The sequence below is a fragment of the Hyperolius riggenbachi genome, chromosome 4 (genome assembly GCF_040937935.1).
Source record: "Hyperolius riggenbachi isolate aHypRig1 chromosome 4, aHypRig1.pri, whole genome shotgun sequence".
Lineage (NCBI taxonomy): Eukaryota > Metazoa > Chordata > Amphibia > Anura > Hyperoliidae > Hyperolius > Hyperolius riggenbachi.
In genome coordinates this window covers 27,127,257-27,152,878 of record NC_090649.1, presented here as the reverse complement: position 1 = coordinate 27,152,878, position 25,622 = coordinate 27,127,257, and the positions used below count along the sequence as shown (strand labels likewise).

General features: G+C 48.7%; 1 protein-coding gene across 10 annotated transcripts in view; it reads left to right on the top strand.

Annotated features, from left to right (window-relative positions):
* Positions 1-25,622, top strand: part of DTNB (dystrobrevin beta) — a 289,602-nt gene that overhangs the window by 92,537 nt on the left and 171,443 nt on the right. For all 10 annotated transcript variants that reach the window (XM_068279912.1, XM_068279909.1, XM_068279910.1 and 7 more), the window contains exons 2-3: positions 19,915-19,982; positions 23,998-24,078. In XM_068279912.1, coding sequence (XP_068136013.1) covers positions 19,915-19,982; positions 23,998-24,078 — 149 coding nt within the window. The remainder of the gene's footprint in view (positions 1-19,914; positions 19,983-23,997; positions 24,079-25,622) is intronic.

Genomic DNA, 25,622 nt, shown 5'->3' with positions numbered 1-25,622 from the left:
GGTGGGGGGACACCAGAGGAGTATGCACACTTCCTGGCAGATCTGGCTGTACGCTGGATGTATGTTGTGTGGGGATGGCAGCCTCTATAGGAACCCTGGTGATGGGGCGGGGGACACCAGAAGAGGATGCACACTTCCTGGCAGATCTGGCTGTAGGCTGGATGTATGTTGTGTGAGGATGGCAGCCTCTATAGGAACCCTGGTGATGGGGCTGGCAGGGGACACCAGAGGAGGATGCACACTTCCTGGCAGATCTGGCTGTAGGCTGGATGTATGTTGTGTGGGGATGGCAACCTCTATAGGAACCCTGGTGATGGGGTGGGGGGACACCAGAGGAGGACGCACACTTCCTGGCAGGTCTGGCTGTAGGCTGGATATATGTTGTGTGGGATGGCATGGCTGCAGCTTCTATAGGAACCCTGGAGATAGGGAGGGTGAGGGACACCAGAGGAGGACGGACACTTCCTTTAGACATTCTGTGTGCTTGCTGGCGTGTTCCCAGGGGAACACCTTTTACACATGTTAGATAACACACTGTTCGACAAATATCGCCATGTCAGATGACAATCGGTATAAAGAAAGTCTGATGAGCGACTGATATCTGCTATCCTGCCTGATCCAACTGGTAGATCAATTCTGAGGACTATTGGGCAGATATCGTGCAGTCGGCCAGTGTATGCAATTTAGTTCAAGTGACATTTGATCTGTGTGTGTAAGAACTGAACTCGCCATACCGCACGGCATTGCCGCTCCTGCTGATCAGACCGCTCACCTGTCACCCCAGTCCACTCACTCTGCCGCTGCTATGTCAGTAGAGCTCTGTGAGCCGATCAGGAGCCAATTTCATTGACTCCTGACCCTGTGATCCAATGAGATTGGCTCACGGGGTCACTAGCCAACAAAATCGTCTCCTGTCCGGCTTATAGAGCTCTGCCGTCATTCCCACAGCAGGGGGAGGGAACTGCGGCGAGGGAGAGAACAGCGTGATTGGCGAGAGCTTGTGGCGGCGATGTGTGAAATATACGCCCTGACAGGGATAACCGCTCCCAAACAGGGCGTAGATTTCAGTTAGTGTCGTCCGAAAACAGTTTAAAGTGGATCCGAGATAAACTTTTACTCATTGCACAATTGTTCCTTTCCTATAGTTTATAGGGCATTCCTCAAGCCAAATACTTTTTTTGTTTTGCTTTAATACTCTAATTCCCTATAAATTAAACAAGCCTCGCCCACAGCTTTTTCAGAGTGCCTTGGCATTTTCAGACAGTAGCAAGGGCTTATGGGAGCTCAGTCTGGACAGGAGGAGGAGGAGGTTACTAGCCAGAGATTTCAGAGGCAAAGGGGAGGAGGAAGGAGGAGAGGGGACTGAATTTTTCACATTACACACAGGCAAGCTGATAGCATCTCCAGCCCTCAGCCTGTGGCAAACAGAACATGGCTGCCCTCATTGTATCACAGGAATAAATAATCATAAACTATTGAAGCTGTTTGCAGCTAGATTTGCTGAGTAAACTTTAGATAAGATATATAGACAAGTTACTTGTTTTAGTTAGTTTTTCATCTCGGATCTGCTTTAAGAACATCTATAGTAAAGGGGCCCATACACTGAGCCGATTTTCTGGCCGACCGATCGATCCAGATCGATCGATCGATTGATCGATTGAAAATCGGTTGGCCAATCGACCGATCGATGGCCGATTTCGATGGATTTCTGTCGAACTGGCAGGATGGAAAATTTAGGTCGATCTGATGAGATTGCTTATCAGTTTGCATTGGCCTTAATGGAAATCTGATGGCAAAAAAATGCCATCAGATCGAATTTCAATAGATTTCAAACTGAAATCTATTGGAATTCTATCCTGGTAAAAAATGTTCTAAAAACGCATCAGATAGATCATCAGATGCATTTCTTATCTATCTGCTGCCAATCTGACGAGTGTACGGGCACCTTTAGAGGGAATATAGAAGCAGCCTTTTTTATTGCCTTTTAAACACTGCACATTGCCTGGCTGTCCTGCTGACCCTCTGCCTCTAATTATTTTAGCCATAGCCCCTGAACAAGCATCAAGTGCTCTGATTGAAGTCTGACAAAATTCAGGTGTGTGATTCAGACGCTACTGCAGCCAAATAGACCAGCAGGGCTGCCAGGCAACTGGTATTGCTTAACAGGAAATAAATATGGCAGCCTCCATATACCGCTCATTTCAGGTGTCCTTTAAACTAATTGTTTCTTTTTACCAGGTAATGTCACTTGAACGATGCCACTCGTTTGTGTGTGTTGACTTTAATCTAGCGTGTGTAGAGACCTGTATCCTAGTGTCACAGCCCGGGTGCCACCTGCTCATGCTCTTCCTGTCACTGGGCACTTCCCATCTCCCCAGATATACTTTAAGGGTCACTCCGCTCAGCTGTTTTACTCAGAGGTGGATGCTGGTTGCATGAAACACCTGCTGCATCTCACTTGTTTCCCAGGGGAAGAGCTGAATGTCTGACTCTACCCTGCCCATGCTAGATCCTGAAACATCTCCTGTGTCATATTTTCCACATGTGGCGGGACGTCACAAGGTTAGATTACTGCATGCAGAGCGACTCCCACAGGAGGGCCATCTTCTTCCTTGTTTCCAGTATTGTTCATCCAGCGCTGTCCTGTCTCATTCATAGTTTCACAGGTTTTCTTATGGCAGACAGAGTTGTCTTTTGTTTCAGAAAAGCCAACAGTCTTTGCAGATGTCATCACAGCAGCAGCCACATTCAGGCCCTGTACACTGCTGCGTGTCAGAGCTTTCTTAAGTCAGTGTTTGCCCATTGTAAAATATATTCAGTTCTGGGGGCTGAGATAGCCATTCCACAACGTTATACTTGTTCCTCTGCATGAATGCCTTAGTGGATTTCGAGCAGTGTTTAGGGTGGTTGTCTTTTTGAAAGATCCAGCCCCGGTGCAGCTTTAGCTTTGTCACTGATTCCTGGACATTGGTCTCCAGAATCTGCTGATACTGAGAGGAATCCATGCGTCCCTCAACTTTGACAAGATTCCCAGTCCTAGCACTGGCCACACAGCCCCACAGCATGATGGAACCACCACCATATTTTACTGTAGGTAGCAGGTGTTTTTCTTGGAATGCTGTGTTGTTTTTCCTTAACGCCCCTTGTTATGCCCAAATAACTCAATTTTAGTTTCATCAGTCAACAGCACCTTATTCCAAAATAAAGCTGGCTTGTCCAAATGTGCTTTAGCATACCTCAATCGGCTCTGTTTGTGCTGTGGGCGGAGAAAAGGCTTCCTCTGCATCACTCTCGCATACAGCATCTCCTTGTGTAAAGTGGGCCGAATGGTTGAACGATGCACAGTGACACCATCTGCAGCAAGATGATGTTGTAGGTCTTCAGTGCTGGCCTGTGGGTTGACTCTGACTGTTCTCACCATTCGTTGCTTCTGTCTATCCGATCGGCGCTAGGAGACTGTTAGACGGCGAAACCGCTGTCTTTTCAGTCCGTACAGCGATGCGATCTAAGGCAGTGTTGTATTGGGGACAGCCGCGTGACAACCGATCACAGTGATTGGCTGGCGGAGGGAGGGCGGGTTTAAAAAATAATAATACTAAGGGGGAGGGGGAATCACTTGTGTGCTGAGTTGTGCTGTCCTGCAGCTAGGCCTGAAAGCTACAGTGGCCAATTTAACAAAAAATGGCCTAGTCTTTAGGGAGGTTTAACACTGTGGTCCTCAATTGGTTAAGATATTCCACAATTTTATTTTATGATTAAATCTACTTTTTAAGTTTTAACTGTTTTATTGTTTTTGCTGAATGACACATTCATTGAAGTATGCCAGAGCTAAAATCTATGAACTTATGACCCTTTTTATCTCTTTCCTGTGCTCAGAAGCCATTTTCTGCTACGAAAGTGTTTTATAGTTGGAATTTCTTATCAGTGAGGGTCACACTGTAGTCACTTCCTGTCAGGACTGAGTCAGCCACTTACATACCTGATGTTTAACTCTTTCAGGCAGAGAAAGAAAAAAAGGAACAGCCTAGTTATTTGTGTCCTAGGCACTGTACATACACACGTCTATCTCATCATGTCACATGTCAGTTCGGTTATCCTTTAAGGGGGGGGGGGGGAGACGTGAACTGAGGGACTGAGGACACGGAGGGAGGACTGGGAAGGCTCCATGAGAACCAGAGTGTTCCCTCTTCATAGGTGTGTATATTACTTTCTTATTTTCCAGGATGCTTGTCTCAGTTCCACTCCTTCGCCCAGTCTGTGTTACGTCATGTGACCAGATTGTACACAAGAGTTTTATGCTGCTGAGGTTTATGGGTGTGGGGCTGTCTGCTTACAAGGCTATTGGATGTTGGATTTAGAGTCGTTTAGCAAGGAACCAAGCTAGAATGACCGGCTTTGACTATATTACATCCGCAGCATTGTAAATAAAAAAGTACAGCGGTACTTCTGAGCTAAACCTCACCCACTGGGGAAAAATTCTGATAAGTCAGTTTGTGTATCAAATTCAGGATGTCACCAACTTGAGAAGAAAACGAAAGTGTAAAATGCGTCCGATTTTCGGTTGCGGTTCTGAGAGCCTCCTGAAGAGGCTGGATAGTGTACTGGTTAAAGGACCTCTTTCGCAAAAATCTTAAAATGTAAAATGCTTGTAAACACATACAGATACGAAGTACATTCCATCCGGAGTAAAATGAGCCATAAATTACTTCTCTCCTATGTTGCTGTCACTTACAGTAAGTAGTAGAAATCTGACAGAACTGACAGGTTATGGATAAGCCCATCTCCTCATGGGGGGGTTATCAGGGTTTTCTTTATTTTCAAAAGCACTTAGTGAATCTCAGTTGCTCCGTCCAACTGCCAAAACAGTGTGCAGCAAACAGGGAGGCTGGCCAGCATCTTTGTATAAATCCTTTTCAGGGAGAGTCTCTATAAGGCTTGGTTTCCACTTGTGTGTTTGTGTCAGATTTTTCTCCCAGAAAATTTGCATTGATTTGGCAACTAATGGTAGTGAATGGGGCTGTTTCCATACAATGTGAATTTTCGTACTTGTGAAAAAAATCTGAGGTCCTACATCATTTTTTCGGATATCGCGTACGATTCGCGTACAATGCTTTGGATAGGCAACGCATAGCAATGCAAATTTTTGCGTTAATTGCGTGAAAATTTGCATTAAATCCATGGTTACAGGAAATTGTCAGCAGTCATGACTAAGCTGTTACTTGGCAGATTATGTTTATTTAACTAATGCGTACGAAAGTTCGCATAAAAACGCGTAAAGCTTTACATGCGAATTTTCACCAAGCAGAAAAATCTTACACGATTTTTTGCAGGCGAAAACGTCATGCTACAGTGGAAACGTAGCCTTAAAGAAAACCTGTAATGAGAAAAACCTCCCCTGGGGGGTGCTCACCTCGGGTGGGGGAAGCCTCCGGATCCTATTGAGGCTTCCCCCGTCCTCCTGTGTCCCACGGCGACGGTGATAAAGCTCCCAGAACAGCGGGGATGTAAATATTTACCTTCCCGGCTCCAGCGCAGGCGCAGTATCCGCTCTCCGCACAGAGATAGGTGGAAATAGCCGATCGCTGTCGGGCTGCTCTACTGCGCAGGTGCAAGTCTCCGGACCTGATAGATATCGCTATTTTCGCCTATCTCTGTGTGGAGAGCCGCAACAGCGCCCCTGTTGGAGCCAGGCTAGGTAAATAAATCAGCGCTTGTCGGGGGAGGATTCCGGGACACTTCGGGGGAGCCAGAGCTGGATTGCCTGCAGCTACAGGGGAGGGGGAAGCATCATTAGGACCCTGAGGCTTCCCCCTCCCGAGGTGAGTACCCCCAAGGGGAACTTTTTTGTGTTACAGGGTCTCTTTAAGAATAAAGGCCATGCTGAGAATCCCCTATGATCCCCTCCTCTCTCTCTCCCACCTGACACAGGAAGTGTGTAAACTTTTCTACAGAGACTAATGTGGCTGGACAGTGTACTGGTTAAGGGCTCTGCCTTTGACATGGGAGACCAGGGTTCGAATCCTGGCTAGGTCAAGTACCTATTCAGTAAGGAGTTCAAGGCAAGACTCCCTAACACTGCAGGGTGGCCTCCTGAGCCTATCCCAGTGGCTGCAGCTCTTGAGCGCTTTGAGTCCGACAGGAGAAAAGCGCTATACAAATGTTCGGATTAATTATTAATGACAAAGTGTGGCAGAGCTGGGACCATTCTCAGATTTTGTCATGTTGCCGCCGTCTCTTATTCCCCATATTGGAGCGGGTCTGCGGGACAATCAGTGACATGCATTATTCAGTGTTCTCTGTGAAGTGCAGCAGAAAATGCCAGCGCTATCTATAAATAATAATAATAACGGTAATAAAAGGTTGTAAACCTCCACTCTATTCAAATGAGGGGAGAAAAGTCGCTCTTTAGTTTTATGACCTACCGGAGCAACAACCATGAGAACCGTTACAGGCCGCACCTCCCAAACACTGAGGCGGCTCCAAAGCTTCCCTAGTCACTTTGTAGCGGAGTGCTGAGGTGATGTGACTTGGTGAGATAGATGTGTATGTACAGTATCAAGCATGCAAATAACTAGCTTGCATTCCTTTTTTTTTTCTCTGCCTGAAAGAATTAATATTCAGGAATGCAAGAGACAGTCTCAGTCCAGGTCAGGAGTGAGTCGGACTATAGTGTAACCGTCACCGATAAAGAAATAAAGCCATAAAACACTTCCCAGGCAGAAAATGACTTCTGAGAGCAGGAACGAGATAAAAAGGTTCAATAGTTCGTAGATTTTAGCTCTGGCATATGTCAATGAATGTGTCATAGAGCAGAGACAATTAAACATTAAAAACTTAAAAAGTAGATTTAAATATAAACTGTGGGATTTTAAAAAAACAACAACAAAAGTTTGCTTTCGTAAAACAGAAAGAATTTGCGATAATTCAGGTTGGAGTGAGCTTGAGATGTCTCCCAGAGCAACACTGCTGAATATATGCAAATTAACCATTGTACCCTTAGAAGCTAAACACACCTCCAGAACCGCTGGAATGCAATGATGTGTCAGCTTGTTAATTTGTACAGAGCCATATTAATCCAACATACAGACTGTTTCGGATTGTTTGATCCTCATCAGTGCATGACATGGATTACTTTGGCTCTAGTAGGGCTTGTAACACCGAGAGGGACATGCTACCCAGCAAGCTCGTGGTGACCCAGAACTCATTGGAGTGTGTGAGGGGCTACAATGGTCCTAAAAGCCCCCTTACTAAAATACTAAGGGAAAAAAAGGTCATTTTTAGGAGAAAGAGGATAGATACAATAGTTTATCTCACCAGTTTATTTTCCCCTTGTGTTTCCTGTAGTTCAAACCTGTGAGTGAAAAACGGATATTTCAGTAGTGGGAATATGGAAAAAGCAGTGCATGACCGGTGTTGTGCTGCTGGGCATGCGCAGAGCTCACTTGCATGTGGGAAATACGGCCGTGCGTATATACTGCCGCTAGAACGGCCATGAGACATATCCCACAACCCTTCATTAACTCTTAGGCTCCCTGCACACTGCAAATCCAAATTTGTGATTCCGATTTCCCCTGGATGCTATCAAAAGGAAAACGCAGCATGCAGCACCGAATAAAAATCAGGATCGCGTGTGAAAATCGATAAAAAAATCGGAATTGCATGTAGTGTGCAAGAGGCCTCAATGTGGAGCAAGAATAAAAACCAGCGAACCTGTAATATAAGGCTCTCTTGATGCTGCCAGGATAGGCGGGTGTCTGTGGCAAGAACTCGCCTGTCCTGGCATAACCCGCATGCCCGTAAACATGAGAGTTCTGAAACTCCGCCCCCTCTATCGGCAAGACCGTTGTGGCTTTTTTTTTTGTAAAGACTTTTGAAGCTGTGGCCACACCCACCTGTACCGTTTCAGCTGCTCCCTGTTCTGCAGCTGTGACCAAATGGGCTGCTGCTGAGCTGGGGGGCGGGCATCAGCAATGCAGGTGGGGGTGGTCACAGCTTTGGCTTGCTGATCAAGCGGGTGAGTTTTTGCTGCTGACTCTTGATGATCCTTGCAGCTCTATATTTTAACCCAGGGGTCCCCAAACGTTTTGGGTCGAGGGCCGGGTCAACATACTTCAGACTGCTGGGGGGCCGGAGTATGCATAAAATGATGTCTTTGCAGGCCAGACAGTGAAGCATACCCCGGTGATAACCTGAAGTCCAATTGGACAGCAGTGTCACCTGATGTGGCATGTGATTGAAAACCAGGGAATTACTGCTTTCTGGCTTCCATGTGGATGGGCGGTGCCAGCACTGCTATTCTATATGCGGACCACCAATATTTAAAGATGTAGCTGACCGCATCTATAAGTAATACATTTTGTGTGTGTGTGTGTGTGTGTGGGGGGGGCGGTATAAAAGCCTCAGGGGGCCACATTCGGCCCGCGGGCCTTAGTTTGAGGGCCACTGTTTTAACCCGTCGATATTTACTCTGATTCCTCTTTACAGGGAACCTAAACTGAGAAGGATAAGGAGTTTTCCTTTTAAAATAATACCAGTTGCCTGACTCTCCTGCTGATCCTGTGTCTCTAATACTTTTAGCCACAGCCCCTGAACAAGCATGCAGATCAGGTGCTCTGAAGTCAGACTGGATTAGCTGCATGCTTGTTTCAGGTGTGTGATTCAGCCACTACTGCAGCCAAAGAGATCAGCAGGACTGCCAGGCAACTGGTATTGTTTAAATGGAAACATCCATATCCTTCTCAGTTAAGGTTCCCTTTAAGCTGCCCATACACCTAACGATTCTGCCGCCGATATACAGCAGATTCGATCACTGTGAAATAATTGCGCAAACACTGACAGAACGATCGATTTCCATCCGAAATCAAACGTTCCCGTCCATCCGTCCGTGGTGAAGATTATTCTCGATCGCCGGCGGGTTAGGAGTGCGCCGATGGTGGCGTTCGAATGCCCGACACCTGACGCAATACAGCTGCAATACATTACCTGCTCCGCCAGCGCGAGTGCCCCGGTGTCCGCTGTCTTCTTCTCCGCGCTGGTCTCCGGGTCCGGCAGGCTTCACTTCTTCCTGTCTGGGGGAAGTTTGAACTGCAGAGCGCCCTCTACTGTTTAAACTTCCTGCCGGGACAGGAAGAAGTGAAGCCAGCCGGACCCGGAGACCAGCGCGGAGAAGAAGACAGCGGTGACCAGGGGAGTCGCGCCGGCGGAGCAGGTAATGTATGCAGGGGGGGGGGCAGCACCACCACCACAGATTGTGATCGGTTCCATGCTGATATCGATTCACAATCTGTTTGCAGTAAAGGCAGCCATACCATCCCTCTCTGATCAGATTCGATCAGATAGGGATCTATCTGTTGGTCGATCTGATGGCAAATCGACCAGTGTATGGCCACCTTTAAGGTTCAAACTTTTCTCGAATAAAGAACAATCCAGCAGGACAGATCTCTCCCCCCCTCCAGCTGCTATTCCTGTACAAACATCAGCGTGCCTCTTCCCTAGTCTGCTCTCTGCTGGGATCTGTAATGATTGTTTGGGGTGACAGAAGCTGTAACAGACGTGTGTAGGAAGCTTCTGCTCTCCAGGCTCCTGCTGACAGCCAGATCTGTAGCGGAAGCAGTGCTGCTCACTAGGAGACGGGTGTAATGGCTCTAAGAGAAGACCCCCCCCTCCTGCCCTACTACCTGCACCGACTCTGGCTGTGACATGGTGAAAATCTAACACTCCAGCCCTCTCCTCCTGTACAGCGGCTTCAAACTGACCTGAACTCAGAACTTCCTCTCTGCACTAAAAGATAAAACAACATAATAAGCTTTACAGAAAAACATTTCTTTGTTATGAATCTGCACTGTTTCTACTTCCTTCTTTCATGGAAGCAGACACAGGGTTAACATCCTGTGCTTACAAATTAGCTGCTCTGTCGAGGCTGTCAGCTGACACAGCTGAAAGATCCAATTACAACTTGTGATTAGACATCGATTTGGGGGGGCGGGGATCAGACACGCTAAACTCTCTAAATACATACAGGGTGCATTTCTCTATGTTTTCCTTCTGTCCTGTGCAAGAGTTCAGCTCCACTTTACCATTCTCCTTCGAGTGGCTATAGCTCTGCTGAGAGCTGGTCTGCAGGGCCTGGCCGAGGCATAGGCTGGAGAGGCTCCAGCCTCAGGGCGCAGTGTAGGAGGGGACGCACAATTCATTCAACTGTCATTCCTAATTGTTTATGAAGCAGAAAGAAATAAGAAAAAGGGGATACATAGCAGTGACTGCAAGCCAGATAACTAGATATTAAGGTGTTGGGGAGGTTGTGGGCCCTGTGGCGCCTCTTAGTCTAATAGCAATCAGTGTGTGACGGCCGAGGTGGGAGGGATGGAGGGGCGCACTTTGGTGTCTCAGCCTTGGGTGCTGGAGGACCTTGTCCCTGCTCTGCTGGTCTGTCTCACATCTAGCGGCAGAGACGGGGAGCTCCTGTGTAGCGCGGTTGCAGCGCACTCCCCCCCCCCCCCCCCTCCTCCAGCAGGGTGTAATTCCCAGGACGGGTGAGATCACGGAGGCAGCGCTGGCAGGCTGGCGTTCTGTGCGGCCTCCGGGGGATTCTGGGAGTTTCCCAGCCGCGGTTGCGGAAAGCGAGGCCACTAATGGCAGGGTAGCCTTGCGGTGATCTCAGCGATGTGACTTAGCGTTTAGGGATTATGTACAGTGTATTGTGGTCTCATTACAGACATGATTGTGGTGCTGGGAGAGGTACAGCTTGTGTTTATCTCGTTACGCGAGCACACGTCCACAAGAGATCTACGACTTAATGCTGCGAAGAACGACGGAAAGCCTCTGTTATTTCCCCCTAATTTCTGTGATCATTATCCGGCCGTGGGAGAGAATCCACATCTATTGCCTGCTATGTGCTTGTGATGTGTGCCTGTAAGCTGGGAAATGGGTAATAACAAATATTAACTAAGCTTTGCTGCACAGGCCAGATAGCAGATGGGATTGTTCTGACAACCTCTAATCTGGTGTCCGCACAGGTCCAGCCACAGGTCAGAGCTCTGCAGGGCAGGAAAGCTCAGTGGTTTTTCGTGGATGGTTAAATCAAAGACAAACCCACCTATGTGTCTATAGATGGCCACATCTGATAACTTAATCAGTGAATGACTCTTGATGGCCATATCTCAGTGGCACTCTGTAGTACACCTGATCTCAGCGACTCTCTGTAGAGCACCAGATTTCAGTGACTCTCTGCAGAGCACCAGATCTCAGTGACTCTCTGCAGAGCACCAGATCTCAGTGACTCTCTGCAGAGCACCAGATCTCAGTGACTCTCTGTAGAGCACTAGATCTCAGTGACTCTGTGGGGCACCAGATCTCAGTGACTCTTTGTAGAGCACCAGATCTCAGTGACTCTGTAGTACACCTGATCTCAGCGACTCTCTGTAGAGCACCAGATTTCAGTGACTCTCTGCAGAGCACCAGATCTCAGTGACTCTCTGCAGAGCACCAGATCTCAGTGACTCTCTGCAGAGCACCAGATCTCAGTGACTCTCTGCAGAGCACCAGATCTCAGTGACTCTCTGTAGAGCACTAGATCTCAGTGACTCTCTGTGGGGCACCAGATCTCAGTGACTCTCTGCAGAGCACCAGATCTCAGTGACTCTCTGTAGAGCACCAGATCTCAGTGACTCTCTGTAGAGCACCAGATCTCAGTGACTCTCTGTAGAGCACCAGATCCCAGTGACTCTCTGTAGAGCACCAGATCTCAGTGACTCTCTGTAGAGCACCAGATCCCAGTGACTCTCTGTAGAGCACCAGATCCCAGTGACTCTCTGTAGAGCACTAGATCTCAGTGACTCTCTGTGGGGCACCAGATCTCAGTGACTCTCTGCAGAGCACCAGATCTCAGTGACTCTCTGTAGAGCACTAGATCTCAGTGACTCTCTGTGGGGCACCAGATCTCAGTGACTCTCTGCAGAGCACCAGATCTCAGTGACTCTCTGTAGAGCACCAGATCTCAGTGACTCTCTGTAGAGCACCAGATCCCAGTGACTCTCTGTAGAGCACCAGATCCCAGTGACTCTCTGTAGAGTACCAAATCTCAGTGACTCTCTGTAGAGCACCTGATCTCAGTGACTCTCTGTAGAGCACCTGATGTCAGTGACTCTCTGTAGAGCACCTGATGTCAGTGACTCTCTGTAGAGCACCTGATGTCAGTGACTCTCTGTAGAGCACCTGATGTCAGTGACTCTCTGTAGAGCACCTGATGTCAGTGACTCTCTGTAGAGCACCTGATGTCAGTGACTCTCTGTAGAGCACCTGATGTCAGTGACTCTCTGTAGAGCACCTGATCTCAGTGACTCTCTGTAGAGCACCAGATCTCAGTGACTCTCTGTAGAGCACCAGATCTCTCTGTAGAGCACCAGATCTCAGTGACTCTATGTAGAGCAGCAGATCTCAGTGACTCTCTGTAGAGCAGCAGATCTCAGTGACTCTCTGCAGAGCACCAGATCTCAGTGACTCTGTAGAGCAACAGATCTCAGTGACTCTGTAGAGCGCCAGATCTCAGTGACTCTGTAGAGCGCCAGATCTCAGTGACTCTGTAGAGCGCCAGATCTCAGTGACTCTCTGCAGAGCACCAGATCTCAGTGACTCTCTGCAGAGCACCAGATCTCAGTGACTCTCTGCAGAGCACCAGATCTCAGTGACTCTCTGCAGAGCACCAGATCTCAGTGACTCTCTGCAGAGCACCAGATCTCAGTGACTCTCTGCAGAGCACCAGATCTCAGTGACTCTCTGCAGAGCACCAGATCTCAGTGACTCTCTGCAGAGCACCAGATCTCAGTGACTCTCTGCAGAGCACCAGATCTCAGTGACTCTCTGCAGAGCACCAGATCTCAGTAACTCTCTGTAGAGCACCAGATCTCAGTGACTCTCTGCAGAGCACCAGATCTCAGTGACTCTCTGCAAAGCACCAGATCTCAGTGACTCTGTAGATCACCAGATCTCAGTGACTCTCTGCAGAGCACCAGATCTCAGTGACTCTCTGCAGAGCACCAGATCTCGGTGACTCTCTGCAGAGCACCAGATCTCAGTGACTCTCTGCAGAGCACCAGATCTCAGTGACTCTCTGCAGAGCACCAGATCTCAGTGACTCTCTGTAGAGCTCCAGATCTCAGTAACTCTCTGCAGAGCACCAGATCTCAGTGACTCTCTGTAGAGCACCAGATCTCAGTGACTCTCTGTAGAGCACCAGATCTCAGTGACTCTGTAGAGCACCAGATCTCAGTGACTCTCTGTAGAGTACCAAATCTCAGTGACTCTCTGTAGAGTACCAAATCTCAGTGACTCTCTGTAGAGCACCAGATCTCAGTGACTCTCTGCAGAGCACCAGATCTCAGTGACTCTCTTCAGAGCACCAGATCTCAGTGACTCTCTTCAGAGCACCAGATCTCCGTGACTCTCTTCAGAGCACCAGATCTCAGTGACTCTCTTCAGAGCACCAGATCTCAGTGACTCTCTTCAGAGCACCAGATCTCAGTGACTCTCTTCAGAGCACCAGATCTCAGTGACTCTCTGCAGAGCACCAGATCTCAGTGACTCTCTGCAGAGCACCAGATTTCAGTGACTCTCTGTAGAGCACCAGATCTCAGCGGCTCTGTAGAGCACCTCAGCGACTCTCTGCAGAGCACCAGGTCTCAGTGACTCTCAGCAGAGCACCAGATCTCAGTGACTCTCTGCAGAGCACCAGATCTCAGTGACTCTCTGCAGAGCACCAGATCTCAGTGACTCTCTGCAGAGCACCAGATCTCAGTGACTCTCTGCAGAGCACCAGATCTCAGTGACTCTCTGCAGAGCACCAGATTTCAGTGACTCTTTGCAGAGCACCCTTTTTCAGTGACTCTCTGCAGAGCACCAGATTTCAGTGACTCTCTGCAGAGCACCAGATCTCAGTGACTCTCTGCAGAGCACCAGATCTCAGTGACTCTCTGCAGAGCACCCTTTTTCAGTGACTCTCTGCAGAGCACCAGATTTCAGTGACTCTCTGCAGAGCACCAGATTTCAGTGACTCTCTGCAGAGCACCAGATTTCAGTGACTCTCTGCAGAGCACCAGATTTCAGTGACTCTCTGCAGAGCACCAGATTTCAGTGACTCTCTGCAGAGCACCAGATCTCAGTGACTCTCTGCAGAGCACCAGATTTCAGTGACTCTCTGTAGAGCACCAGATCTCAGCGACTCTCTGTAGAGCACCTGATCTCAGCGACTCTCTGCAGAGCACCAGATTTCAGTGACTCTCTGCAGAGCACCAGATCTCAGTGACTCTCTGCAGAGCACCAGATCTCAGTGACTCTCTGCAGAGCACCAGATCTCAGTGACTCTCTGTAGAGCACTAGATCTCAGTGACTCTCTGTGGGGCACCAGATCTCAGTGACTCTTTGTAGAGCACCAGATCTCAGTGACTCTGTAGTACACCTGATCTCAGCGACTCTCTGTAGAGCACCAGATTTCAGTGACTTTCTGCAGAGCACCAGATCTCAGTGACTCTCTGCAGAGCACCAGATCTCAGTGACTCTCTGCAGAGCACCAGATCTCAGTGACTCTCTGTAGAGCACTAGATCTCAGTGACTCTCTGTGGGGCACCAGATCTCAGTGACTCTCTGCAGAGCACCAGATCTCAGTGACTCTCTGTAGAGCACCAGATCTCAGTGACTCTCTGTAGAGCACCAGATCTCAGTGACTCTCTGTAGAGCATCAGATCTCAGTGACTCTCGGTAGAGCACCAGATCTCAGTGACTCTCTGTAGAGCACCAGATCCCAGTGACTCTCTGTAGAGCACCAGATCCCAGTGACTCTCTGTAGAGTACCAAATCTCAGTGACTCTCTGTAGAGCACCTGATCTCAGTGACTCTCTGTAGAGCACCTGATGTCAGTGACTCTCTGTAGAGCACCTGATGTCAGTGACTCTCTGTAGAGCACCTGATGTCAGTGACTCTCTGTAGAGCACCTGATGTCAGTGACTCTCTGTAGAGCACCTGATGTCAGTGACTCTCTGTAGAGCACCTGATGTCAGTGACTCTCTGTAGAGCACCTGATCTCAGTGACTCTCTGTAGAGCACCAGATCTCAGTGACTCTCTGTAGAGCACCAGATCTCTCTGTAGAGCACCAGATCTCAGTGACTCTATGTAGAGCAGCAGATCTCAGTGACTCTCTGTAGAGCACCAGATCTCAGTGACTCTCTGCAGAGCACCAGATCTCAGTGACTCTGTAGAGCGCCAGATCTCAGTGACTCTGTAGAGCGCCAGATCTCAGTGACTCTGTAGAGCGCCAGATCTCAGTGACTCTGTAGAGCGCCAGATCTCAGTGACTCTGTAGAGCACCAGATCTCAGTGACTCTCTGTAGAGCACCAGATCTCAGTGACTCTCTGTAGAGCACCAGATCTCAGTGACTCTCTGCAGAGCACCAGATCTCAGTGACTCTCTGCAGAGCACCAGATCTCAGTGACTCTCTGCAGAGCACCAGATCTCAGTGGACTCTCTGCAGAGCACCAGATCTCAGTGACTCTCTGCAGAGCACCAGATCTCAGTGACTCTCTGCAGAGCACCAGATCTCAGTGACTCTCTGCAGAGCACCAGATCTCAGTAACTCTCTGTAGAGCACCAGATCTCAGTGACTCTCTGCAGAGCACCAGATCTCAGTGACTCTCTGCAAAGCACCAGATCTCAGTGACTCTGTAGATCACCAGATCTCAGTGACTCTCTGCAGAGCACCAGATCTCAGTGACTCTCTGCAGAGCACCAGATCTCGGTGACTCTCTGCAGAGCACCAGATCTCAGTGACTCTCTGCAGAGCACCAGATCTCAGTGACTCTCTGCAGAGCACCAGATCTCAGTGACTCTCTGCAGAGCACCAGATCTCAGTGACTCTCTGTAGAGCACCAGATCTCAGTAACTCTCTGCAGAGCACCAGATCTCAGTGACTCTCTGTAGAGCACCAGATCTCAGTGACTCTCTGTAGAGCACCAGATCTCAGTGACTCTGTAGAGCACCAGATCTCAGTGACTCTGTAGAGCACCAGATCTCAGTGACTCTCTGTAGAGTACCAAATCTCAGTGACTCTCTGTAGAGCACCAGATCTCAGTGACTCTCTGCAGAGCACCAGATCTCAGTGACTCTCTTCAGAGCACCAGATCTCAGTGACTCTCTTCAGAGCACCAGATCTCAGTGACTCTCTTCAGAGCACCAGATCTCAGTGACTCTCTTCAGAGCACCAGATCTCAGTGACTCTCTGCAGAGCACCAGATCTCAGTGACTCTCTGCAAAGCACCAGATCTCAGTGACTCTGTAGATCACCAGATCTCAGTGACTCTCTGCAGAGCACCAGATCTCAGTGACTCTCTGCAGAGCACCAGATCTCGGTGACTCTCTGCAGAGCACCAGATCTCAGTGACTCTCTGCAGAGCACCAGATCTCAGTGACTCTCTGCAGAGCACCAGATCTCAGTGACTCTCTGTAGAGCACCAGATCTCAGTAACTCTCTGCAGAGCACCAGATCTCAGTGACTCTCTGTAGAGCACCAGATCTCAGTGACTCTCTGTAGAGCACCAGATCTCAGTGACTCTGTAGAGCACCAGATCTCAGTGACTCTGTAGAGCACCAGATCTCAGTGACTCTCTGTAGAGTACCAAATCTCAGTGACTCTCTGTAGAGCACCAGATCTCAGTGACTCTCTGCAGAGCACCAGATCTCAGTGACTCTCTTCAGAGCACCAGATCTCAGTGACTCTCTTCAGAGCACCAGATCTCAGTGACTCTCTTCAGAGCACCAGATCTCAGTGACTCTCTTCAGAGCACCAGATCTCAGTGACTCTCTGCAGAGCACCAGATCTCAGTGACTCTCTGCAGAGCACCAGATTTCAGTGACTCTCTGTAGAGCACCAGATCTCAGCGGCTCTGTAGAGCACCTCAGCGACTCTCTGCAGAGCACCAGGTCTCAGTGACTCTCAGCAGAGCACCAGATCTCAGTGACTCTCAGCAGAGCACCAGATCTCAGTGACTCTCTGCAGAGCACCAGATCTCAGTGACTCTCTGCAGAGCACCAGATCTCAGTGACTCTCTGCAGAGCACCAGATTTCAGTGACTCTCTGCAGAGCACCAGATTTCAGTGACTCTCTGCAGAGCACCAGATTTCAGTGACTCTCTGCAGAGCACCAGATTTCAGTGACTCTCTGCAGAGCACCAGATTTCAGTGACTCTCTGCAGAGCACCAGATCTCAGTGACTCTCTGCAGAGCACCAGATCTCAGTGACTCTCTGCAGAGCACCAGATTTCAGTGACTCTCTGTAGAGCACCAGATCTCAGTGACTCTCTGCAGAGCACCAGATTTCAGTGACTCTCTGCAGAGCACCAGATTTCAGTGACTCTCTGCAGAGCACCAGATCTCAGCGACTCTCTGTAGAGCATCAGATCTCAGCGACTCTCTGTAGAGCACCAGATCTCAGCGACTCTCTGTAGAGCACCAGATCTCAGCGACTCTCTGTAGAGCACCAGATCTCAGCGACTCTCTGCAGAGCACCAGATCTCAGCGACTCTCTGTAGAGCATCAGATCTCAGCGACTCTCTGTAGAGCACCAGATCTCAGCGACTCTCTGTAGAGCACCAGATCTCAGCGACTCTCTGTAGAGCACCAGATCTCAGCGACTCTCTGCAGAGCACCAGATCTCAGCGACTCTCTGTAGAGCATCAGATCTCAGCGACTCTCTGTAGAGCACCAGATCTCAGCGACTCTCTGTAGAGCACCAGATCTCAGCGACTCTCTGTAGAGCACCAGATCTCAGCGACTCTCTGCAGAGCACCAGGTCTCAGTGACTCTCAGCAGAGCACAAGATCTCAGTGACTTTCTGTTGAATGTTAAGTTTAATTACTCTCTGCAGAGTTACAAAAACGCACTCTTAACTATACTGTAGAGCAGGGCTGTTCCTCTGGTGACCCACCGAGCCTCGAAATGTAGATGATTCACAAAGCCTTTTCACCTGATTTCCTCTGTTTTCACCTTATCTGTGTTACTTTTTTAAGCTCCCAATAAGCAAAAAAAAAACAACAATATTGTTAAAGGAATCATCAGGCGATTTGACACAAATCTGCTTTACTCACCTGGGTCTTTTTCCAGCCCCTTGCAGTTGTCACCTCCGCTCCTGCCCCGCTGTCGCCGCACGGTGCAGAGGACAACCACGAGGTCACCCTAACTGTATCAAGCGCCGCTGTCAATCACGGCCACGTTATCCGTGGCTTACTGCGCCGGCGCAGAACTACTGAACCTGCGCAGTAAGCCGCGGACAATGTGACCGTAATTGACAGCGGCGCTTGACGCAGGCGCAGTTAGGGCGACCTCGCGGTCGTCCTCTGCACCGTGTGGCGAAGGAGGAGGCGGCGGGGAGCTGAGTGGTCGGCGTGGGACAGTCGGCTGCAAGGGGCTGGAGAAAGCACCAGGTGAGTAAAGCAGATTTTGTCACATCGCCTGATGATTCCTTTAAGGTAAGAAAAGTAATATTGAAATGAACTTCCCGTAATCAGGAACACCTTACTTTGAGTGATATTATTTTGCTTGTAAATGTGCTGTTACTTTTATTAATCAGGAGAAAAATGAGTCATGTATGAGAAGTTTTGTGAAATGACTCCATTGTGGCCACTGGCCAGTACTTATCACCTCTCATCCTCTTTTACCCCCCCCCCCCCCCCCATCCTCCTGATTTCCGAGCTTGGCCTGTTATCTCCCATCAGCTCAGCTGTGTTTGCCGGTAGAAGCCCCTCCCCCTGATTCCCAAGCTTGGCCTGTTATCTCCCATCAGCTCAGCTGTGTTTGCCGGTTGAAGCCCCTCCCCCTGATTCCCAAGCCTGGCCTGTTATCTCCCATCAGTTCGGCTGTGTTTGCCGGTAGAAGCCCCTCCCCTGATTCCCAAGCCTGGCCTGTTATCTCCCATCAGTTCGGCTGTGTTTGCCGGTAGAAGCCCCTCCCCCTGATTCCCAAGCCTGGCCTGTTATCTCCCATCAGTTCGGCTGTGTTTGCCGGTAGAAGCCCCTCCCCCTGATTCCCAAGCCTGGCCTGTTATCTCCCATCAGTTCGGCTGTGTTTGCCGGTAGAAGCCCCTCCCCCTGATTCCCAAGCCTGGCCTGTTATCTCCCATCAGCTCGGCTGTGTTTGCCGGTAGCAGCCCCTCCCCCTGATTCCCAAGCCTGGCCTGTTATCTCCCATCAGCTCAGCTGTGTTTGCCGGTAGAAGCCCCTCCCCCCTGATTCCCAAGCCTGGCCTGTTATCTCCCATCAGCTCAGCTGTGTTTGCCGGTAGAAGCCCCTCCCCCCTGATTCCCAAGCCTGGCCTGTTATCTCCCATCAGCTCAGCTGTGTTTGCCGGTAGCAGCCCCCCCCCCCCCCCTGATTCCCAAGCCTGGCCTGTTATCTCCCATCAGCTCAGCTGTGTTTGCCGGTAGAAGCCCCTCCCCCTGAATCCCAAGCCTGGCCTGTTATCTCCCATCACCTCAGCTGTGTTTGCCGGTAGAAGCCCCTCCCCCTGATTCCCAAGCCTGGCCTGTTATCTCCCATCAGCTCAGCTGTGTTTGCCGGTAGCAGCCCCCCCCCCCCCCTGATTCCCAAGCCTGGCCTGTTATCTCCCATCAGCTCAGCTGTGTTTGCCGGTAGAAGCCCCTCCCCCTGAATCCCAAGCCTGGCCTGTTATCTCCCATCACCTCAGCTGTGTTTGCCGGTAGAAGCCCCTCCCCCTGATTCCCAAGCCTGGCCTGTTATCTCCCATCAGCTCAGCTGTGTTTGCCGGTGGCAGCCCCTCCCCCTCATTCCCAAGCCTGGCCTGTTATCTCCCATCAGCTCAGCTGTGTTTGCAGTAGCAGCCGATACTGACAGCCTCTTTGTTGTCTGCTTTGCAGGATGATTGAGGAGAGTGGAAAGCGGAGGAGGACCATGGCCGAGAAGAGGCAGCTCTTTATGGAGATGAGTGAGTTCTGAGCACGGGACACACTGGGGTGGAGAAGATACGGCATCCAGCACACCTGGCCTGCAGTCACTCATTCCCTCATCTCACAGTAACCAGGAGCCTTTATTGTCAGTTTATCGTCCAATACACAGCCTGTGCTCCACCTATGAACCAGTCACTGAATAATGGAGCCGTCACTTATTTTATCCCTTTAGTAGCCAGTTATTGCAAGTGCTCTAGGCCAATTTATTTTGGCATATATTTTTTTTTAAATGTCTTACTTATTGCATTTCCCTGCTTCTAATTAGTACTGCAGGAATGTGTATTTATGGATACTTGTCACTAGGGGGCTGTGTGAGAATAATAGAGGACATCTGCTTTCATTTTCTATATTTTCTGCTTGCGAGAGAGATCAAAGCATTCCAAGAATTCACAGCACAAGTTCTGCTGACTGAGGTCAAAACAGCGCACTTATCTCAAACAACAGACCTCTATTGAAGCTACTAATGGGTTAAAACCTATCTTCTTCTTCCAGAAATATCTAAGGATTTAGTGTGAACTTTTTGTGTGAAATAAGGCCTCTGTAGCTAAAAAAAAAATAAAAAAAAAAATCCCTCCCTTTAAATTCTGATCAGATGACCATGAAGAGATGAGCGCACAGATTTAAGGTGGCCACACACCATACAATTTTTAAAATATCTGTTCAATTTAAGAATGGCAATCAATTTTTCTGACTGATTGTAACATTTCAAAAAATATGACCAATGTACCACACACCTATGTTAAATTTTTCCCCAATTATGATAAAAATGATTGGAAACTCTGAGAAAATTGCTAGGGTGTGTATATTAATAAATTTACAATCTAACACACACACCATACAATCTTTAGAGAAATTGAAGAAAAATATCTGGCAATTCAAATAGATGAAAACCGAAAGAAACGGGAAATCCGATCGGATTTTTCAGTCGAATGAAAAAAAAAGCTTTCAATTTTTTCGGGAGATCCGATCGTTTTTATCGAATTGCCGCAAAATCGGATCATTTTATTGAATCGTATGTGGCCACCTTTAGAGTCCTTCTAAGCTTAAAATCACTGTGCGCTGCAATTTTCATTTGATTTATGAAGGCATGACTTTCATTGCGATTATGGGTACACTTAGTGTTCTCCACAGAAATTTTCTCCAGCCGGGTGGCGTGAAAAGGTAGCCGGGTGGGGTAGAATACAGGGTCGGCGCTTTTCTGCACCACTGCTTACAGCAGAGGAGGGAGTGAGCCGATGACAGCCGGGTGCTCACTAATACTAGCTGGGTGGAGCACCCGGGGAGAGCGCTGGGTAAACTCCACGGACACGAGGGCAATTCCCAATGTGAAAAAAAATGTCAAAAGGGAGATTGCAGAGCAAATTGCATAGCACTGCATTCACTATGCCATTTAGGAGCCCTCCCATTTTTGTTTTATGTGATCCCAAACTACAGGCACTATGTTTACAATTGGGTTGAAAATGGCCCTCTGTGCAGGACACCCCGGCTACTATGTTAATCACTGCGCCCTTGTGATTGGCAAAATTGGATCAAGGCGCATGTAGTGGGGAAAGATCACATGACCAGAAATGCTTAATGGAGAGAGTCAGTTTCCTGTGGGTGGGGCTGTTACTGCCCAGATTGCCTCATCCTGCTGTTCATATTATAAGGAGGGCGGGGCATAGACTGGAATCTTTGAATATCGCAGCTTACAGGAATGAGGACAGTGGTGCAGGAAGTAGCTGGGGTCGGGGCTCCTGACCAGTCATTTTATGAGTAATTTATTTTACATCAGCTGATCGGGGAGCTTACAGACAGACATAAGATCCAGCTGACCTGGTCTGTATGCTGTCCAGACTCCACCCCATCCACTCATCGCCATGAGGTAGTCAGGGAGGAGCTGGAAGCGGCCGCCAGCTAGTCTTTTGTCTTTAATACAGAGGTAACTGTTTACCTCCTGCTGATGCTCTGCTGGAGGGATCTGAATGAGGAGATGGGAGATGTCTCTGTGCTGGGGAAGCAATGCTCTAACACTACCGTACTTTCTGCACAGATCTCTGAGTTGTGTGTGTGGGTGACAGCACAGTCCCCGATTCACCTGAGCTAACAAGAAACAGAAAGCTGGGATGGTGAATTAGGGCAATGACAGTGAGCAGCGCAGCTGAGCGGGTCATGGTATACTTTCCTCGGGGGACCCGGAGTCAGGAAACCATTAGCGTAGTATTACAGCTGGCAGGAATAGCCGGGTCACAAGGTCAGGACCAGTAATGAGCAGTCGGGAATATTATGTGCGGCAGTCTGATGATGTCACAGGTCACATGTGAGGTCTTCTCTGCGCAGTGAGGTCATCGCCCTCTAGTCCTGGTTTGACCTCGAGTCTAACAAAGCTGGCCAATCTACACATCCAGGCATTATTATTGTTGAGTTATAAAGCGTCATCATATTCGGGGCGCTGTACAGAGTGAAGCCTTGTACACACAGTGGATAAAAGTCATTTGAAACATCCGACTAATGACAGGTTTATGATAACCATTGTAAAACTTTAGCTAAACGACGACAACGATCAACAGATAATGAGTATTTGGCCCGATCCACCTCTCCGATCAGTTTAGACAGATTGCGCAGATATCGTGCAGTTAATTGGAGTATCAGTGTGTGCCGAAAATGTTGTGTTACCTACTTGTCATTTCTTTTTGCTGGGAAATGTAATTTGAACGACGTTGGCTCGTTTGTGTGCCGACTTTTATCTGGCTTGGGTACAGACCGCTAAGCATAAGAAAAATAGGATTACCTAGAATCACTTTTAAAGCTGAATAGTAGCTGGGGGGTGGGAGGAACTTCTGTACAGACAAGTGGCCAACTTCTGTACAGATACAGTAAGTGGCTAGCCTGCAGGCTAGGGACAAGTTCCGTTGCTATGGAGGGAGGGCGGAGTGATGGTACATGGGAGGGGTACAGAGGGGTACAATGGCCTTGGGCTGCACTCGGCTGAGGTCCAGCAATCAGTATCTCTCACCGACTCATCGGGGTCACTGCACAGACGCCGGCATCCTCTGCAGAGAACCATCTAATGTGCGTTCAGAGCCACAGTCATTGTTCGCAGAGTAGAATCATCTCCTAATATACTGATTAGATCACCCGAAGGGCAGAAGTTGGGATCCAGTTAAGCAGAGATGGTAAATGACAGGCTAATAATTCTCACTTGCATTCAAATGTCATGCAAATTATATGCATAATATGCCAGCCTCCATGTACCTCACTTCAGTTGTCCTTTAACAAGTGACTCCCATGCTACCCTAGAAATAAGAAATACATATATAAGTAGATAAATACTACTTCTACTTACATAACAGATGTATTGTGCTATCCACGTAATGATTCCTGTGAATTTTATAAAGGAAAAGCGGAGAATCCTATTCTAGGCAGTTTCCATATTGGTTACCTGTGAACGAAGCTAATCCTGATATCATTTCCTCCCTCACTCTTTTTTATGTATTTGTTACCCGCCCTCCTCCCAGAGTCTTCAGACACTCCCACTGAGGTCTATACTAGGAAGTGCACTGTCTTATGTCATTAGAAGGAGAGGGAAATAAAAGGAAGAGGAGGAATATATTATACATAAAAAGAACCCCCAGCATGCAGCTGTTTGGCAATATCAATTAAAGAGCTAGTGCTCCTAAGGTATATGATAACTCCAAACCATAAGAGCAGGAAAAGTTTTGAAAGTTTTGAATGCAGGATTAGCATCTTTATCTCTTAATACACTCAGACCAGTTGCTGTTGAAATTTGATTTTTATGGTGACAATCCCGCTTAAATAAGGCCAGAGTGTTCACTAAAAGGGCTGACACTAGCAGCTCCTGTTGATGCTGGGGGTAGGGTAGCTGGGATCAGTCTTCCAGGGTCAGCCCAGGCATGTGTTGGGGACTCGTGTTATACAGAGAGGAGGACTTGTGATCATGTCGATGTTTATTATTATGAATTATTATTAATACCCGTCTTGTGTTTATGTCAGGGGCACAGAACTTTGACGTCATCCGCCTGTCAACGTACCGGACGGCGTGCAAGCTGCGCTTCATCCAGAAGAGGTGTAACCGTAAGTGTGCGGCGTGTGCTGGACACTGCTGTGCCTGTGACAGCGGGAGAGATTACATTTGTAGCGCTGCTTCAGTTACATGGGGGATGAATAGAGTACTGGTTAAGTGCAAGTTATGATGTTCTACCTTATGGGTGCGTCTCCCTGTGGATTAGATATCCCTAAATGACTTATTCTCCTTCCTGTTGCCTAACCCCGACCTCCCGGAAGGATAAATCCCTGGCATCAGGAGATACCTGTATACAAGCTATACCTGAAAGAGCCAATCCGGAACAAACATTGTGGCTAAAGCCTCGTTCACACGACCGCCTCAGCCAACCATCAGGCGTGTGTACGGCACTCGACAACGCCCAACCCGCAAGCAATCCGCCAGACAGATTTACCCAGCCAGGCCAATCCCCCAACCCCCCCGCCCTGAGATTCCATTGTTAGCCTCACTCACACCCCCGCCCACCGTGTGATGTTAAGCATGCGCCGCTCGTCCATCCCCATAGCAACACAGCACGTCGCCAGCTACGCAGTGTGTGTGCAGCCTGGGCCAGCGATGTCGCCCTAGGGGATCGTGTCCTGATTCCTGACAGACGACCTCAGTTGGGCATGTGCTCCAGTCCTTAGGAAAGTCTAAAGACTGGCACACACCATATGATTGGCCAGTGATTGGCTAATTTTACCACCTCCAATTCGTATGAGGGTCATCAGATACTGAATACTGTGTAGGTCAGCTCTCCTATTACATGGCGTTGATAAAGTTAGTCGGCGATCAATCAAAGTGTAAGGCGCGTACCAGGCCATGTGGTGTGTACAAATATCCAGTTTAGATTGTCCATTCTTACCACTTCCATGTAGTATGAGACGTTACTTACACAATCCGTTCATAGTATTCAATATCTGTTGGCTACTGTATGAGAGTGGGCACTGATTGGCCGATAAAAATTAGAAATGTGTACCAAGCTTATGATTGGCCAATCACCAATTTTCCACCTCCATGGACTATGAGAGTTTACCTAAACAATCTCTTCATAGTATTCAATGGGCTTGATTCACAAAGCAGTGCAAACTGTTTGCACGCCAGTGAAAAGCCCTTTATCACCCCTAAACTCAGTTAAGCCGTGATCAAAAGAAACTCGCGCGCAGATATGGCGCTCGCAATCGCACGGTGCGCAGCGCCCATTAAACCTTATGGGATTTTGCGCCTGCGCGATCAGCAGCACAAAGCGGTGATAACTGCTAGTGCAAAGGTTATCACGCCTAAAATCTTTTAGGCGTGATAACTGGCTTATCACCGCTTTGTGAATCAGGCCCAATATCTGTTGACCCTCATAATAGATGGAGGTGGTAAAATTGGTTAGTGATTGGCCAATCATAATTGAAAGTGTGTACCAGGCTTAAAATGTGTATGTAGCTTTAATCTGTTCCCTAAAGCCGATAGGCGTCAGGAAGGTGGCAGCCCCAGGATCGCGTAACGCCGAAACGTGTCAAGTCCTGGAGCGGGGTTTTACAAGGGATCGCGTGCGCCGATGCGCACTACCCCGCTTCAGTCTACC